The sequence below is a fragment of the Nansenia antarctica genome, assembly GCF_963989245.1.
Source record: "Nansenia antarctica genome assembly, chromosome: 3".
NCBI classification, from domain to species: domain Eukaryota; kingdom Metazoa; phylum Chordata; class Actinopteri; order Argentiniformes; family Microstomatidae; genus Nansenia; species Nansenia antarctica.
In genome coordinates this window covers 6,729,563-6,748,296 of record NC_137688.1, presented here as the reverse complement: position 1 = coordinate 6,748,296, position 18,734 = coordinate 6,729,563, and the positions used below count along the sequence as shown (strand labels likewise).

Here is an 18,734-nt window from a genome sequence, read left to right as displayed (position 1 = left end):
GTTGTAAGTCATGTCTAGATATGTCCAGATCTGATATCTCCATTATATCTCCATTATATCTCCATTATATCAGGCCGTGTCAATTTCACAGTAGAAACCCCTATTGTTGATATCAGCTGTGCTCCTCCTCAAGTGTGTGTATGTGTGTGTGTGTGTGTCTGTGTGTGTGTTGCAGGGGTCGGTACCTGGTCGCCCTGGGTCGTTCCTGGCACCCAGAGGAGTTCACGTGTTCCCAGTGTAAGGTGGTCCTGGAGGAGGGGGGCTTCTTCGAGGAGCGGGGGTCTGTGTTCTGTACTAAGTGCTACGACAACCGCTACGCTCCCAACTGTGCCAAATGCAAGAAGAAGATCACAGGGGTGAGGTCCATTTCACTGTGTGTGTGTGTGTGTGTGTGTGTGTGTGTGTGTGTGTGTGTGTGTGTGTGTGTGTGTGTGTGTGTGTGTGTGTGGGCGGGCAGGCAGGGTGTGTGTCTTCTAACCATCACCAGCACTTACCAGTATGACCAAGTACCGTTTCTGAACCAAAAGCAATAATATATGATTATTTTTCAAGCAGATTGTGTGTGAGCACTCCTGAAGACCAACTAACACCTCACTCCTCTCCACTCCACTCCACTCCCCTCCTCCCCTCTCCTCTCCTCTCCACTCCACTCCTCTCCTCCCCTCTCCTCTCCACTCCTCTCCTCTCCTCTCCACTCCTCTCCTCTTCTCTCCTCTCCACTCCTCTCCTCTCCCCTCCTCTCCTCTCTTCCTCTCCACCCCTCTCCTCTCCACTCCACTCCTCTCCTCTCCCCTCCTCTCCTCTCCTCTCCACTCCACTCCTCTCCTCTTCTCTCCTCTCCACTCCTCTCCTCTCCCCTCCTCTCCTCTCTTCCTCTCCACCCCTCTCCTCTTCACTCCCCTCCTCTCCTCCTCCCCTCCCTTCTCCTCTCCTCTCCTCCCTGCAGGAGATCATGCATGCCCTGAAGATGACCTACCACGTCCAGTGCTTCATGTGTGCAGCCTGCAAGGCCCCCATCAGGAACGAGGCCTTCTACATGGAGGAGGGAGAGCCCTACTGTGAGAGAGGTGAGGCTCCAGCACCCCCACAAGACCCCCACGAGATCCCCAGGAGACCCCCAGGAGACCACCAGGGCCCAGTTGTTCAAAACGTTTAATCTGGATCCAGAACGATCCTGATTAATTTCTCTGATCCAGGATCAGATCGAATCTCTGATTTCCCCTCCTATACGACTCAATATCAGCCAGATGGATCTGATCCCAGATAGATCTGATCCTAGATAGATCTGATCCTAGATAGATCTGATCCTAGATAGCAAAAAAAAAAGAATCAGGATCATTCTGATCCAGATGAAAGGCTTTGAACAACTGCTCCCAGGAGACCAACCAGGAGATCACCAGGAGTCTGGCCACCGTCCGTCCCACCCCCATCCCCACCCCCGCCCCCACGGCCCGGTCCAGAAACAACCCTGAGCCCAGACTCACTCTTGTGTTGACCCATCTGAAGAAATTCGGTTTTCTGGGTGACAGCGGCTCCACCTAGTCTAGTCTTTCAGTTGGTCAGTTTCTGGGGAGCTTCCATCATGTTGCTTGGCCCAGTAGATCTGGACACACAGACGGGGAAGGAAGGCTCTTTCTATTGACGGCTACAGCTAGAAAGCCTCACCAGAGCTGCATCGTCATCCTGGCGTTAGATTAGATTACTCTACCTGGAAAAACTGCAGGTCACAAACTAGGCCAGTAGCCTAGTAGCATCTCATTAATCAGAGGCAGAGAATGTGATTTATTTATTTCCTAAAAGAGTGTGTCTGCTGAATAAGCAATGGCCTTCACCAAACCCCCGCTCTCGACTTCTTTGAACGCAATCTCTGACGGTAATATTCTCTGTCAACTGGACGGATCAGATCTTTCAACAAACAAACGATGATTTGTATTTTTTGGGGGGGAGCGCTCGCCTCCCCTCTCTCTCTCTCTCCGTAAGGCTGACAGACTGTACCCAGGATGACTGCCGCATCTGGCGTAATCTACTTAGCCGACTGTACTGATGTGTTTCTCCGTTGGCCTTTATGAACGAGGAGGCACTGGGGCGGCGCAGGGTGGGGGGGTGGTGCCGTTGCCGTCGGCCTGTAAATGATTTAACGGGTCAGAGCACGTCTCCGGTGCCGCCACTACCGCTCCTCCTCCTCCGGAGTAGTGGATTGGTGTTGTTTTTTTGTGTGTTTTTATTTTTTTTTGCAGTTAGCCAACCCCACAACCTGAGCGCTCTTATTCTGAATAAAGCCTTTAGCGTTGATAAACATTGTGCTGTCTCAGCAGCTTTTCCCGGGGGGGGATTGTACAGCCTCTACTCGCCCACTCGTCTCGAAGCGCCGCCGCCGCTAAAGCCCTGCCACTTTCCCCGAGTCACCGTAATGAAAGAACGGGGGACAATCCGGTTGAGTATCTGGACCAATTTCCCCTTGTCCTAATCCCTCCAAGACATTAATGCAATTCTCCTTTTCTTCTCCTCAGCCCATTGATGTTTTTCTCCTCCCCGGCTCAGAACGAAACCTGACAGGGAGGAGCGTTTCGCTGATGTCTACGGTTACCTCACCTTTCTCTGTGTCTCTCTCTCTCTCTCTCCTTCCCTCCCTCTCTCCCCTCCCCTCCCCTCCCTCTCTCTCTCTCTCTCCCCTCCATCCACCCCTCTCTCTCTCTCTCTCTCTCCCCTCCCTCCACCCCTCTCTCTCTCTCTCTCTCCCCTCTTCCCTCCCTCCCTCCCTCTACCTCTCTCTCTCTCTCTCCTCAGACTATGAGAAGATGTTTGGCACCAAGTGCCACGGCTGTGACTTTAAGATTGATGCGGGCGATCGTTTCCTTGAGGCCCTGGGCTACAGCTGGCACGACACGTGCTTCGTCTGTGCTGTAAGTCATTGAGATTCATCTGGCTCCCGTCGACCGCCTCAGCCCCGTCCCTGTCTGTCTCTGTCTGTCTCTCTGCCTGTCTCTGCCTGTCCCTGCCTGTCTCTCTGCCCACCCCTGCCTGTCCCTGCCTGTCTCTCTGCCCGTCCCTGCCCGTCCCTGCCTGTCTCTGCCTGTCTCTGTCTGTCTCTGTCTGTCTCTGCCTGTCTCTGTCTGTCTCTGTCTGTCTCTGTCTGTCTCTGCCTGTCTCTGTCTGTCTGTCTGTCTCTGTCTGTCTGTCTGTCTGTCTCTGTCTGTCTCTGTCTGTCTGTCTCTCTGCCTGTCTCTGTCTGTCTCTGTCTGTCTCTGTCTGTCTCTGCCTGTCTCTGCCTGTCTCTGTCTGTCTCTGTCTGTCTCTGCCTGTCTCTGTCTGTCTGTCTGTCTCTGCCTGTCTCTGTCTGTCTGTCTGTCTGTCTCTGTCTGTCTCTGTCTGTCTCTGCCTGTCTCTGTCTGTCTCTCTGTCTGTCTCTGCCTGTCTCTGTCTGTCTCTGTCTGTCTCTGTCTGTCTGTCTCTCTGTCTGTCTCTGTCTGTCTCTGTCTGTCTCTGCCTGTCTCTGCCTGTCTCTGTCTGTCTCTGTCTGTCTCTGCCTCTCTCTGTCTGTCTGTCTCTGTCTGTCTCTGTCTGTCTCTGCCTGTCTCTGTCTGTCTGTCTCTCTGTCTGTCTCTGTCTGTCTCTGCCTGTCTCTGTCTGTCTGTCTGTCTGTCTCTGTCTGTCTCTCTGTCTGTCTCTGTCTGTCTCTGTCTGTCTGTCTGTCTCTGCCGCACAATGCCATCAGAAATATCGCCTCTCTGACTGCCTCATCCCGGGGGTGTATTATCTCTCTCTCTCCCTCACTCTCTCTCTCTCCCTCACTCTCTCTCCCTCTCTCTCTCTCTCTCTCTCTCTCTCTCTCTCTCTGGGGGAGGGTGTTATGAGAGGTAAATAAAGAGGCAAAGTAAATAATGTCAACCAGCTGCTCAGCAGAAGGCTGCATTTTGTTGATTGTCACATTAGCCATGATGTCACTTATGCTTTCTCTCTCTCTCTCTCTCTCTCTCTCTCTCTCTCTCTCTCTCCCTCCCACTCTTCATCCTCCCATCTCTCTGCATATTCATCTCTCCTCTCACATCGCTCTCACCATATAATTGTCTTACTTCCCTTCTCTCTCTCACCCTCCCTCCCTCCCTCCCTCCCTCCACAGCTCTGTCAGATCAACCTTGAGGGGAAGACGTTCTTCTCTAAGAAGGATAAGCCCTTGTGTAAAGGCCATGCGTTTGCCCCGGTGTGAAAGAGAGAGAGAGGTGCTTCAGAGGGGAAGGAACCATCACCGTCCTCTTCACAACAGCCCCCTGTACACACACCCACACACACACACACACACACACACACACACACACACACACACCACCACCACCACTCCGGACTTTTGTACCCAGTATCCTCTACTGCTGTCACACACATTAACCTCTCTCACCAGGACCAGAAGTATGGACCCTGACGTCAGCCAGTCAGCCTGTCAGCCAGTCACACTCTCTACTGTCAGGACTGTTCTCATGTTACATGTAGTGTTGGGAGGAAAGCCAGTCATGTCAATCCCATCGCCTGAATCGATTTGTGTAACTGTAACTTATTACCAGTGGTTTACTGAATTTGCAAGTCTTTTTTTCTTTTCTTTCACATCTTCAATTTGCTAAATGGTGCTTCTCCCTCTTGGTTAGATGGTTAGAAGAAGAAATATCCCTCCATGTCAAGTCATGTTTGGGGTGTGTGTGTGTGTGTGCCTGTTAGCGCAGTAAAATATGGTTACAGCGCCACTAATCTCATCCTCATTTTGGTGTAAGTATCCACTGTGTTGAATGGGGCGTTCAGTCTCTAATGGTCTCTGAGATATTACTGTAACGAGCTCCCGCTACCCCCCCTCCACACTTAAGGCCCCGTCCCTGTCTCTCTCCTGGTTCTGTGTGGCTGTTCCTCGTGCAGTACTTAAGATAATGGCACTCCAGCGGGGTGGAACAGGTATCCTGCGACTCTGAACATTAGCTTTAGTTACCGTTAGTTACCGTACTGTATGTAACAACTTGGTGTTGACCCAAGACACTGAGAGCACGTTTCAGTTGTGTGATTTTTTTTCCATTCACAAGGGGTGTAAATTAAAGTGTTCAAAGTAAGTAAACAAGAAGATATGTTATTTTCTCTTTTTTTTTAAAGCAGCGCTGTGATGTGAGGGGACTTCCTGGGTTTGGTTATCAGGGTTTCGGGGGGGGGGCGAATCTGAGTGTGACTGAGGTAACTAACAACAACAACAACAACAACAACAACAACTGCTGTTTCTGCAGAGCCGACCCTCGCTTTCTGTTGTTGTTGTTGATGTTGATGTGATTTAGTGTTTCAAGATGATGACGATCGGATCAAGTGATGGAAGTTGTGAGTCTATCACTGTGCGTATGCTATCCTCCGTTTGGAGCAAATGTTTGAATTGAATTTATTCTGTGTCAAGTGCCTGTATGTATTGGTCGACCAAATATTTATATATATCGGCCTGCTCATCTCCAGGTGGAGCTGTAGCTGTGTGATGGTGGCATAGGGAGGTCCGTTTTGAAAAACCAAATTATTTTGTAATGTAATATGTTTGTGCAGAACGCTAAGAGAGATAAGAGTACCTTCTGGATATGAAACCATTTTGTATGTTTGCACATGATATCCTAGTAATGGTTTGGTCCCAGTCCCCACATCATCGAACCTATGCTCAATAAATAATAGGATTATAATAGAATTAAACAACATTTTCTCATGTTTTTTTATATTCCTTTTTGTATGGAGATATTGTATATCAAGTGCCTTTCTAAGCTTTTCCAGTAGTACATTTAATTCACATGTATCTGATTAAATAGAAGAGCTGTATTGTTAGAACCTTTTTTTAATCAATAAATTAGTTTTCTGTCTGTCTTACTTGGTCTGTTTTTACCCTGTGATCAATGCGTCTATCACGGGAACACGTCTTGGAACTTTTTCCTTTGGTCCTGGTACTTTGAAACCGCTGGTTGTCAGACCCAAGGTCAGATCCGTCAACTATGAATTTTTAATCAAAGCAATGACACAAGGGCACGCTGCCAAGCCTTCCTCTGTGTCGAGTAAAAAGATTCAGTCCTTGTTTTAACAATATATAATTTATTTACATCGATTTCAGGCTGAATTACTATACATACCTTTCTGAAATTTCATAGATAGATATATACATAAGGCCAAGTAAATACTTGAAAGCACTTAGAAACGAATTTCCAAAATTCTACCCACAAATCCATCATCATTGTCCAAAAAGTACAGAAAAATCTCCCTCCACAGAAGTTTTTTTTCCATTTCCACAAAAGTTTCGACAACAATTTACATTGACAATAAGGAACAGAAAGGTTACAAAACAAAAACAGAATTATACAATTGCATAAGCGCTGTGGCATGTAATAAATACAGCATTTTTGACTTGCAGAAAGGCAAGGAACATTGAATCAAGGAACTAAATAGAAAACCATTCACAGGTACAGAACTCCATTATTCTCAGTTCAAAAAAGAAAATTGAATTCAGTCAAATACACACACCCACACACACACACACACACACACAAACACAAACACACACACACACACGCACACATTCTTGACACTGAATAGCAATGAGTGACTGAGGGAATGTACAGTGGTGAAACGTATCAGCTTTTCCATCGCTCGCGGTCGAGTTAAAAACCTTGAAAAAGCATCAATGCAATTGAAGCTACTGCCACATAAAGCTTTCAAGCAGAGAGGACATGTTGTGTGGGAAATTGTATTCATCATCCGTAACAGCAGATTGTGATGATTGTGTCAGACAAGTTAGACGCTATCTGCAGAGGGAGGTCCATTGTCCCAATGGGAGGTGAAATACACTGTGTGAAAATGTGCTTAACATACACATCCTGGTGGAGAATGAACAACTACAAACACACAACCTCACCGGAGGAAATGTCACGGCTCATCTACATGAGTGTCGTCTAGCATTGTTAACACTGGATTGTCAGTGTCGTACAACAGTGTTTTTTCTGTCTCCAGTTAGTTCCCAGATATTTCGACATTAGTAGTACATAGTTGTCACAACTTCCCATTGAGATGACACTGTTAAATGCTTTATATAGAAATAATCAGGTAGCCATATATGCAGATTAAGGAACAAACGAAAAAAATTGTGTAGAAACGTCTTTGCAAAACACGTCTCCAAACCCTTAACACTGCAGAACGTCTCCACCGATAGATCTCCATTGAACAGTATAATAGGCAAACACGTCACGGTTAGTTGACTTGACAAATGTTGCGCCAGTTAAGTTTTTTTTTTTTTTTTTTGGCTCCATATTAAAATATAATTTACATTTCTATACAAAGTGATATCATAAACGTTTTGACTTCGTATTACTGCTAAAAACAAATAGTATGAAAACGCTTCTAACGAGACGATGACAAGGGAATTGGGAACGTACTGTAGTTGTAGTAGCTGTAGTGGTTTTGATTCAATTCGCAACATAGGATTACTGTAGACACCAAGGCAAAACAGATGTAGCTATGTACTAATAGCCTACATATTGTAGCGAACGGGAATCTTCTAGTGTAACTCGCCCCATGCGGGAGTCGAACCCCGACCTCCCACATAACCGACGGCCGCGCTAACCATTAGACCAAGAGAGTTAACTCCCTTGGAGGAGCTGTTAACGGGGCCTCATACAGGATCGTTACACTATCCTCACCGTTCGGGAGAGCGTGCCCTCACGCTTCACTATGTCAAGTCCCTCACGTGGACACGCCTCTCCGATGGCCTTCCTTCCATCCCACTTCTGACACCAGTGTAGCGAACGGGAATCTTCTAGTGTAACTCGCCCCATGCGGGAGTCGAACCCCGACCTCCCACATAACCGACGGCCGCGCTAACCATTAGACCAAGAGAGTTAACTCCCTTGGAGGAGCTGTTAACGGGGCCTCATACAGGATCGTTACAATATGATCAAGGAGGGGTGAAAATGATAATTGAAATACATGAAGGGGTTCAAAGATGTAAGTGGCCTCAAATGGTATTCATAAAACTTTGGTTACCAAGTCTGCTGATATACAGTATGTGATGTGACAGCACACAGCTGATATAGAAAAGTATTTATATATTACATTTGATGAACTACTTCCACTTGGAGAACGCAGGACTTGTCGTGGAGTTTGTCAGAGAGCCTGAAGCGTCAACACACAGTCTGAGAATAGTCTGGTTTTGATTATGTTCTGTGCAGAAGAACTCTCCTTGTCCTATATGCTGTGGGTAGTCATGTTTGGTGGCACTCACAAAACTGCAAACGAGAGAGAATGCTTGTGTTCATCAGTGCTGACCTCAGGAAAAGCACGAGTTCCGTTAACGAAGGTTCCGTTAACGAGTTCCGTTAACGAAGGTTAAAGAAGAATAATAGCCGTCACATAGGATTGACCGTCTCTGTGTCCGTCGGGAAATAAAAACAGCGTACATTCCAGGTATCATGACAATCACGACCCACTCTTGTGAGTCTTTCACAGGGCAGAGAATGAGAGTGTGTGGGGTATAGTGGTGGCAGCAATGAAGAGGTTAACAGAAAAGTGCTCTCTTTGCAACTTTGTGAGACAACTTTACATGCAACCCTGAGGCCAAGGGGATTATAGCTAAATTGAGTTTACTCATAATAATGTTCTACACCTCTGGTAATGAACCGCTTGTTTTAACGACAAATTATATTGTTATGATGCAGAGCTGAGGAAATCATTCTTTTTTTAACAAACCATAACAGCAGAAGATTAGTTACAGGGCATTGAGGGCAAATAGCTTCGTTTTGTGGATCTCTTGGGGAAAAAATAAACTTGATTAGGGGGTCAGTTCAGCGTGGAGGTGAATCATTATCATTATGAATAAACTCCTATGATGACTCTCTCAGACTTAAAGCAACACGAGAGCTGTGGCCGCACACACACATCATAAATAATCAAAACAAAGCTGCACAACTTCCTGTTTTAAGTGAGAGTAATTTGGTGATGATAATTTGTTGTTGGCAGATCGTCTGCAGGGAGGTTTATTGGTGCATTATTCATGATGGAGAAAAGAGATCTGAACCTGCTGTATCTCCCTCCTGGCTGTGCTTCATGTACGACACCATCTCTCCCCCACCCCAGTAATGTAATCACAGGGAAAAATGCTGTTTCAGAAATGGGTTTTGAAGACAGTCACAGTTAAATGATATGCATGGAGAATGCCCTCTGGCTCTCTATGGCTCACTAATAAACTGAGGAATTTCATAAATATAGAACACCACCAAGATACATTTGGTAATATTGCATATGAAACAGAAATGGGTATATCTACGTCCCAAGCTGCGAGTGGAAATGAGTTGTTAAGCTGAATATAATGTCGGTTGAGAGACGACTGATACCTCCCCCCCCTCACCCCCCCCACCCCCTCCCTCCAACAGTTCAACCAAGCAAAAAGTAGAACATATTGATTTAAAACCAGGAGAGCGATAGAGCGCCTCGCAGAATCAAGACATTACACTCACTGTTGCGAACATTTTGCCGGACTTAAAACAACAGGACGGGTACAAACAAGAGCTTCATGAGAAGTATGCTGAGGTGGCTGACGTAAAATCAATTGCAAATCTAAAAAAAATCCATGATTTCATCATCAGGCTCTTTTTCCTGGTCTGGTTAGAAACACACACATTGACATAGAGAGATAGAACACCTACATTACACCTCTGGGTTTTAGGGATGGGGGACGGGGGATTTCATAGACCCTGATGACCTTGTCAAAATATCTGTTGTCCTTCAAGAATCCCCCAGCCAGTTGCATATACAGTTCTGAGCTAAGGGGCGATGGCTAAAGCCTGGGACACCGCTACGGCATTTCAGGGACAGAGGACAGAAATAGAAATGTAAAATCTCATTTAGTTTGTCTCTTTCTAAACATATCTGGAGTTTTGTTTCGAGATGATATACAAATCCTTGGAGATTCCCTTTTATAATGGGGGTCAGCAATATTAATATGTTCGCATATTGCTCCCTTTTGGCCATTTACTCTATGGCCGATGTGTACAAAATGCATCCCCCCCCCCCAACTCATCTCAAGTCTCTTGGATATAAACAAGGTTGTAGTTAATCCCTTCATAGCTGCTAAACTCGATTTTAAAACAAACGTTGTCTTTTGAAGGAACATAACGGGCTGCTCACACCTGTCTGCTATAGTGTTTGTACGCCACAATCCCTCTACAGTCTTGTAGTACTTCTTCCTCTGGCAAAAAAAAGAAACGTCACATAAAAACCTTCCAGGACCTATTCACATGGCCTACACGTTCATGTAGCTTCCTGGTTCTTTGACATAATTGGGGTGGGGGAAAGGGATGTAGAATCTAACAAAACATGAACCCTGTTCCTTGTTTTAATTCCTCTCCTCCTCTCTCAGGGAGAGGAGAGGGGGAGTGGAGGAGCGTTCTGCTCTTTTCTTCAATCCCTTCTTTCCTTTCCCTCGTGTGTGTGTGTCTGTGTGGTGTACTCTACCCTGTTCCAGTCCTTTCCCTCTCTGGGCTAGCACTCCCCGTCCGACACCAGGAATATCATGGCCTCCTGCTTGCCGATGTCGGCCATGACAGTGGCCAGCTGGTTGAGGTTCCCGCTGTGGAAATGCTGCGACTCCCACAGGTCCAGGATCAGGGAGGTGGGGCTCGCTTTGGACGCGAAGAAGCTCAAGTGCCTGAAAGGAGAGGAGAGGAGAGGAGAGGAGAGGAGAGGAGAGGAGAGGAGAGGGGAGGGGAGGAGAGGAGAGGGGAGAGGAGGAGAGGAGAGGAGAGGGGAGGAGAGGAGAGGGGAGGGGAGGGGAGGGGAGGCGAGGCGAGGAGAGGGGAGGAGAGGAGAGGGGAGGAGAGGAGAGGGGAGGGGAGGGGAGGGGAGGAGAGGCGAGGACAGGAGAGGACAGGAGAGGACAGGAGAGCGAGAGAAAACAGAAGAGACAGCGATTAACTACAAGGTTTAATGCACAATTTCTACCACAGCACCTTTCCCGTCTCATCAATGCACTGGCATTGAATAGGGAACTGGTTCACAGGGACGGTTGCTTTAGACTCTCCTATAAGACCCACCAAAAGTGGATGATTAGAAAGAATGAAGCTCGTGGCCATCGATCTATCCTGCATGTCATCCCTCCCCTCTCTCTCACCCATCCTTCCTGTCAATATCTCCTGTCTCTATCCTCCTCTCTCTCTCTCACCTATCCTTCCTGTCAATATCTCCTGTCTCTATCCTCCTCTCTCTCACCCATCCTTCCTGTCAGTCTCTACTGTCTCTATCCTCCTCTCTCACCCATCCTTCCTGTCAGTCTCTACTGTCTCTATCCTCCTCTCTCTCACCCGTCCTTCCTGTCAATATCTCCTGTCTCTATCCTCCTCTCTCACCCATCCTTCCTGTCATTCTCTCCTGTCTCTATCCTCCTCTCTCTCACCCATCCTTCCTGTCAGTCTCTACTGTCTCTATCCTCCTCTCTCTCACCCATCCTTCCTGTCAGTCTCTACTGTCTCTATCCTCCTCTCTCTCACCCATCCTTCCTGTCAATCTCTCCTGTCTATCCTCCTCTCTCTCACCCATCCTTCCTGTCAATCTCTCCTGTCTCTATCCTCCTCTCTCTCACCCATCCTTCCTGTCAATCTCTCCTGTCTCTATCCTCCTCTCTCTCACCCATCCTTCCTGTCAATCTCTCCTGTCTCTATCCTCCTCTCTCTCACCCATCCTTCCTGTCAATCTCTCCTGTCTCTATCCTCCTCTCTCTCTCACCCATCCTTCCTGTCAATCTCTCCTGTCTCTATCCTCCTCTCTCTCTCTCACCCATCCTTCCTGTCAATCTCTCCTGTCTCTATCCTCCTCTCTCTCTCACCCATCCTTCCTGTCAATCTCTACTGTCTCTATCCTCCTCTCTCTCTCTCTCACCCATCCTTCCTGTCAATCTCTCCTGTCTCTATCCTCCTCTCTCTCTCTCACCCATCCTTCCTGTCAATCTCTCCTGTCTCTATCCCAATAAAAGCAGAGATGCCTTAAAAAAAAAAGAAGAAAAAAAAAGAAGAAGAATAAAGCTCGTCTAGCTAGGAGAATCACAGTGCTACCACATCTCCACCGTATCGCAAAATCGGATTCATTTATCATCATTCTACTCTTCTATCTTTTTATCCTTCACCCATAACCTGCCGCTGTTATTCATTGTTGCATTCTCTAGTCTTTGTCCTTGTAGCGTTTCCTGTCCCTCGTCGCTGGCTGGGTCCCCTAGTGAATTGCTGCACAGCAAACACGGATCGTCAAGGTAGCAGAAAACGCTCCTATGCTTCTCTGTCTCCCTCTTTATCCTTGGGAGGATACCGTACTGTAGATAAGACTTGTGGTTAACAGTTTTTACCATTTTGAAGCGCTTATCACACTTCCCCTTCGACAGCACAGGCCCTGCGCTCTTAGTATCTGATGAGCGGTTTAAATACCATATAATTCCCCCACTAAAAATCCTAAATGGACGTCCCCCTTACTTTTAAGAAGGAAGTGACCTTTTCCCCAGTCTCTGACCTGGAACCTTTCAGATCAAACCCAGTCAATAGCACCAAAGCAGAGACCCCCCCCCCTCCGTCCGGCTGTATATTTGATGTCGAGGGAGAGCTAATCCCACTGGTACCTGAAGTGCCTCTCTCTCCGTCTAATGGCCTTTCTCTGTTCTCTTAATGTCTGAGGGGCTTCAAGTGTTGTTATGTACGACACATGTGACACAGCACAGAGTAAAAAAAGAACGGAAAAAACTAGCACAAAGGTCGCGAGGCGGAGAGAGAGAGAGCGGGGTCGTTCGGTTTGACCTTGAGGACGGTCGAGAGGGGAGGAGGACGCAGCTATAGGCTCCTCCGTTCTCCGCGGCAACAGTCCCCGTGGCGACAGTCACCCCACCCACTGCCGTGAAAACCACTTCAACAACAGACACAGGGAATAATAATAAGATAATCTTACGTCGTCGTTCAGTTCAGACAGAGATGTGTCGGCCCCCGTACCCAAGCAGACAGGCAGGGAAACGTATGGTACGCAACAGTATCCGCTATCTGTGGTAAATGGGATTTTACAGGAACACAATGCATCACCATGCACCTATTCCTGAGCTGCCAACGGAACGGAGGACGCACAAAGGCAGAATGCGCCAGCGAATCAATCATTTCCCTTTGTTATCATATATATAAAAACAACAACAACACTGTGCTGAGATTACAGTATGTCAGCCGCACTAGTTCACGTAAGTGAATGAAACATGAGCTTATCTTGCATTGTGCAGAAACAGCTATTTGCACATTGTTTCGGGGGACAAAATCGAATACAAGGGTCCTTGACATTTGGTGTTTTATCGATTCGACTCTGCTTGCTCACGCACGCACGCACGCACGGACACACACACACACACACACACACACATCACACACACACACACGCACGCACGGACACACACACACACACACACACACATCACACACACCACACACACACACACACACACCACACACACCACACACACACACACACACACACACACACGCCGAGTTTGGATGCGTTTGCGGTAGAAATCGTGCAATCGTTCGCGATTGTTTTAAACCAACTGTCAACCGACAGGCGAGCCGCCTCCTTTTAAGGAACTAAATGGAAATCGATTACCTGGGGCACAACACTGCTAATTGAACCTGTACTGCACCAATTCAATTTCTAATTAATTGGAGTAAATAAAGCTTATTGGACAAATGAAGTGGGCCTATTTGATTCCATTACAAAGGAGGAAGTTAAATGGGAAGATAATTGATCAATGTTCTGGCTCCTCCTTTCTGTTAAAGGCAGCCCCTGGTGGTAGATGAGGAAGTAACAGCCGAAGAAAGAAAGCACTTGTCCCCTGTTTTGAATTGGGCACTTGCCCGAAAAAACACCCTCTCTCTCTCTCTCTCTCTCTCTCTCTCTCTCTCTCTCTCTCCCCCTTCTCTCTCTCCTCTCTCTCTCTCTCTCTCTCTCTCTCTCTCTCTTCTCTCTCCTCTCTCTCTCTCTCTCTCTCTCTCTCTCTCTCTCTCTCTCTCTCTCTCTCTCTCTCTCTCCTCTCTCTCTCTCTCTCTCTCTCTCTCTCTCTCTCTCTCTCTCTCTCTCTCTCTCTCTCTCTCTCTCTCTCTCTCTCTCTCTCTCTCTCTCTCTCTCTCTCTCTCTCTCTCTCTCTCTCTCTCTCTCTCTCTCTCTCTCTCTCTCTCTCTCTCTCTCTCTCTCTCTCTCTCTCTCTCTCTCTCTCTCTCTCTCTCTCTAATCTGGCAGTCACAGTAGCTGGCTGTCCTGTAGAAAAAAGTATCTGTATTAAATAGCCAGTGTAGCCAAGCTTCTGTATTAAATCTGGTGGTGTGAGGGGAGGTACGCATCGATTCCCTAGCAGGAGAGAGGCTCGTGCTCTCCAACCTGACAGGTAACTGCTTACCTGTCAGCCTGCAGCCTACGTACGTTACAGTGTGGCGCTGTAATGAGGGGCGCCCCGGTGAGTTATGTGTCTAGTTTGAGTCTCGGAAGCCAGCGGCATACGGGGCCCTATTATAGTTGCCTGTCCACAGCTTGAATCCGTGTTATAGATAAGGGAGGTATAGACTTCTAATGAGGGGGTACAGACGTTTCTGTATCTTACCTGTCCAGCTGGAGTGTGGTCTGGTTTCATCCAACTCTAATCCCAACCCTAAAAAAAGCATCCTCCACGGTAGATGTTTTTCCATTTGCAAAGTGTGATTTAATCCTGGACTAGGCCTAGTCTCCCAACCCTCGTCTGTTGCAAACCGCCCCTGTTATGTTCTAGATAAGCGAGGTGGGGGCGCTTAGGCGTAGCGGGTTAAGCGTTGACCATGTAACTGCAGGGTTCCCGGTTCGATTCCGTCCGGGGACACATCCTGCATGTCATCCCTCCTCTCTCTCTCTCTCACCCATCCTTCCTGTCTAAATCTCTACTATATCTGTCAATAAAAATATGAGTGGGACTGCCCCACTCAGAAAAAAGTTACTTAAAAAAAAACGGCCCTGTTATGTTCTAGATAAGCGAGGTGTACATTGGTGATGTAACAGGGGGTACAGACAGAGAGGTGAATGGTGATGTAACAGGGGGTACAGAGAGGAGGTGTATGGTGATGTCACAGGGGGTACAGAGAGGAGGTGTATGGCGATGTAACAGAGGGGTACAGAGAGGTGTGTGGTGATGTAACAGGGGGGTACAGAGAGGTGTGTGGTGATGTAACAGGGGGGTACAGAGAGGTGTGTGGTGATGTAACAGGGGGGTACAGACAGAGAGGTGTGTGGTGATGTAACAGAGGGGTACAGAGAGGTGTGTGGTGATGTAACAGGGGGGTACAGAGAGGTGTGTGGTGATGTCACAGGGGGGTACAGAGAGGTGTGTGGTGATGTCACAGGGGTACAGAGAGGAGGTGTATGGTGATGTCACAGGGGGGTACAGAGAGGAGGTGTATGGTGATGTCACAGGGGGGTACAGAGAGGTGTATGGTGTAACCACTGTGGGGCGGCTGTGGCGCAGGAGGTAGAGCCACCATCTAATGATCGCAAGGTTGGCAGATCGGCGGTTCGAGCCCCGGCTGGCCACATGTCGAAGTGTCCTTGGGCAAGACACTGAACCCCAAATTGCTCCCAGTGAGCGGGCCTGCGCCTTGCATGGCAGCTTGCTGCCATTGGTGTGTGAATGGGTGTGTGAATGGGTGAATGAGAGGCCGTTGTAAAGTGCTTTGGATAAAGGCGCTATATAAGTGCAGTCCATTTACCATTTATGTAACGAGGGGGGTACGGTAGCTCGTGTGTCTTAACGAGGGGGTACGGTAGCTCGTGTGTCTTAACGAGGGGGTACGGTAGCTCGTGTGTCTTAACGAGGGGGTACGGTAGCTTGTGTGTCTTAACGAGGGGTACAGCGAGGTGTATGGTGATGTAACCATGGTGATGTATGGTAGCTTGTGTGTCGTACCTGTCCAGCTTGAGCCTCTGGGCCAGCAGCCTCCAGTCGGCGCCGTTGGGGCAGGGCGTGTCCAGGCTGCTGCAGATCTTCTGCCTGATGAGGTAGGGGATCTGGAAGGCGCTGGGTCCGGCCAGGGCCGTGGCGTTGCTAGTGTCCATCATCAGGAACTCGGAGTCCAGGGGTCTGCTGTCCTGTAAGGGTCCCAGACACACACGAGTCGAGTTATGAGTGGATGATCTTTAGTGTCATTGTAACAGGTACAACGAACGAAATCCAAATGTCCTAACACCCTAGGTGCTAATAAACAAACACAGTCCTAATAAAAAAAACAAGAATGAGACATAAATAGGGGGGGATAGAAATAAAAATAGGGGGATAAGTGATCGGTAGGCATCTGAGAATGTATCTATTATGTGAACTTCTATACTTCTATACACTATGGCCTATTCACAGGGGGGTATATAGACAGGGGGGAGTTAGCAGGTAACTGTGTACTTTTATAAACATATAAACATATGGACTTAGAGGCCCCAACGGCTCATTCATTTAAAATTGTAACCATTTTTGGTATTTAGCGGACGGCCTTTATCCAAAGCGGCTTACAACAAATAAATTTGACTAAGTAGGTGAATCATCTATCCACCAGTCACAGCAGGAGAAAGTAATCTATGCTCGGGCCAGGGGCCATTGGCAGTCGTGGTGCTAGAATTCCGCAGCTATTTTATTTGAGTAAAAGTAGCCTACGTGCTACACTTACCGTCTCTCCATCGACTACATACTAGACAGAGAATACGCTACTGTATGAGGAGGGGGAAGAATCCCAAGTAAAGTTTGAGATCGATGGTCACTAACCACTTGTGACGTTAGAATTTTTTTTTTTCAAAATTGAGTTTTTTACATAATCTGATCCATTAGGTGTTTATTAATGCCTGTGTGGTGTTATTTTTAAAATGTTGACATTTTTGAGTTAGTAATTAATAAAAATACAAAGGTTCCATCTCACAAAACATAATGGAATGTAAAAACGTTGACGCCCAATATCTCTGAACTGCCCTAAACGGAGATAGAACCTTCTGAGCTCACGCACTGTCTACCAGCTGAACGGTGTGTCACTACGTTTCGTTGTCTTAGCATTTGTACTCTGTCAATGACAATAAAGTAATCAATAAAATCATGAATGACAATGGAAAATAATCAAATCGAAATCTAATGTCAGTCCCAGTATGAAACAACTGCTTCAACTGATCAACCTCACCTCGATGTGGGATAAGCTGAGGTGTACTAGTGCTTGGCTGGATACGTAACGTGGACTGACGTTTCATGGACGTCGCATATGCTGCATGAACACACTGACCGTAGCCATGTTGGAGTCGAGGCTGAAGAATCTACTGTATGTGGAGGAGGTGGAAGAATCCAAGCAAATGTCGAGACCCACGGTCACTGACCCTTGTCTACCCAGCTGCATGGCGCGTCAATCGCAGCACGAAAACAACTGCTTCGACTGATCAACCTCACCTTCAGGGGATAACTGAGCTGTAGTAGTACTGGGCTGGAACGTAACGTGGACTGACGCTTTCTTGGCATCGCATATGCTGCGCTGGGAGACCAGAGGCCGGCTGGAGGATGTTAAACCTCACTTACTGTAGCCTCTATAAGATTCTTCTAGATTAGATTCTACTTTTATTGTCATTGCAGTAGAGTACAAGTACGATACAACGAAACACAGTTTATCATCTAACCAGACGTGCAAATCAGTGATATCAGGGCATGATATAAATAGAACAGAGAATGGTAGTGATAGGTAACTATGTCATATACAGTATGTGCAGAGGTGGTATTGGTTTCAGCAGCTATATATACACTATATAAGGTCCCAAATGTCTAGTGGTCGAGCTTTATTTAGTTATTTGTTAATTTGTTCGTTTTTTAAAAATCTATTTTATTTTAGCCTATTCTTCAATTGTCGTATTTATTTAGTTGTTGTTTGTTTTGGTGATCTGAGCTTCTGTAAATGCCTGAATAATTTCCCCTCGGGGGATCAATAACGTATCTATTTATCTCTCCTCTCTATCCTTGAGTGACATTTAATATTAATTTATTAAACATTAATGCGTGAGTGAGTGACGTTTCTTGGCCGCTGCGCATGCCGGAGAGGATGAACACACACACACACACACAGACACACAGACACACAGACACACACACACACACACACACACACACACACACACACACACACACACACATACACATACACAGACTGACCTTCGCGATGTTGAAGTCCAGGCCGAAGCTCTGGCCCTCCCCCTCCACCTGCCACACGCACAGCTGGCAGGTGAGCTCGCAGGTGCTCAGGCTCAGACGCTCCAGCGTGAACGTGCAGTGCAGGTACCGCTGGGACCCGTTCCAGATGTGGTAGAACGGGATCTCCTGCGAGAACGGAAACAGCCACCAGCGGCGAGCACAGTGTGACTGCCGTGTATCTAACAAGGGCTGTCTGCCAAGAAAACCATGCCGCATCGCTACTACAGATATTAGAATACATTAAGAAATAAACAGCAATGCTGGTTTCTGTGGGCCTGGCTGCCCCCCACCCCCCTAGCCATGCATATATGAGTTCATGCAGAATGCATACCGCCCGTTACAATGAGCTCAGTGTTATATGAGGTGGTTTTTCTCCAGGGGATTTCGCCCGTGTCTATGATCTTATAAGAAGACGGGACGGAACATCATTATCTGCAGAGCAGAGAAGTCGCTATGGAGAGATCTT

At 47.3% G+C, this 18,734-nt stretch overlaps 2 protein-coding genes across 2 annotated transcripts in view; one reads left to right on the top strand and one right to left on the bottom strand.

Annotated features, from left to right (window-relative positions):
• pdlim7 (PDZ and LIM domain 7) overlaps positions 1-4,207 on the top strand; it is a gene marked incomplete at both ends in the record, with an annotated part of 29,840 nt that extends 25,633 nt beyond the window's left edge. Inside the window, 4 exons of the mRNA XM_080526158.1 lie at positions 176-356; positions 947-1,067; positions 2,788-2,903; positions 4,121-4,207. Coding sequence (XP_080382284.1) covers positions 176-356; positions 947-1,067; positions 2,788-2,903; positions 4,121-4,207 — 505 coding nt within the window. The remainder of the gene's footprint in view (positions 1-175; positions 357-946; positions 1,068-2,787; positions 2,904-4,120) is intronic.
• A 6,314-nt stretch (positions 4,208-10,521) lies between these two features.
• unc5a (unc-5 netrin receptor A) overlaps positions 10,522-18,734 on the bottom strand; it is a gene marked incomplete at both ends in the record, with an annotated part of 157,220 nt that continues 149,007 nt past the window's right edge. The window contains 3 exons of the mRNA XM_080526318.1: positions 10,522-10,687; positions 15,974-16,155; positions 18,230-18,394. Coding sequence (XP_080382444.1) covers positions 10,522-10,687; positions 15,974-16,155; positions 18,230-18,394 — 513 coding nt within the window. The remainder of the gene's footprint in view (positions 10,688-15,973; positions 16,156-18,229; positions 18,395-18,734) is intronic.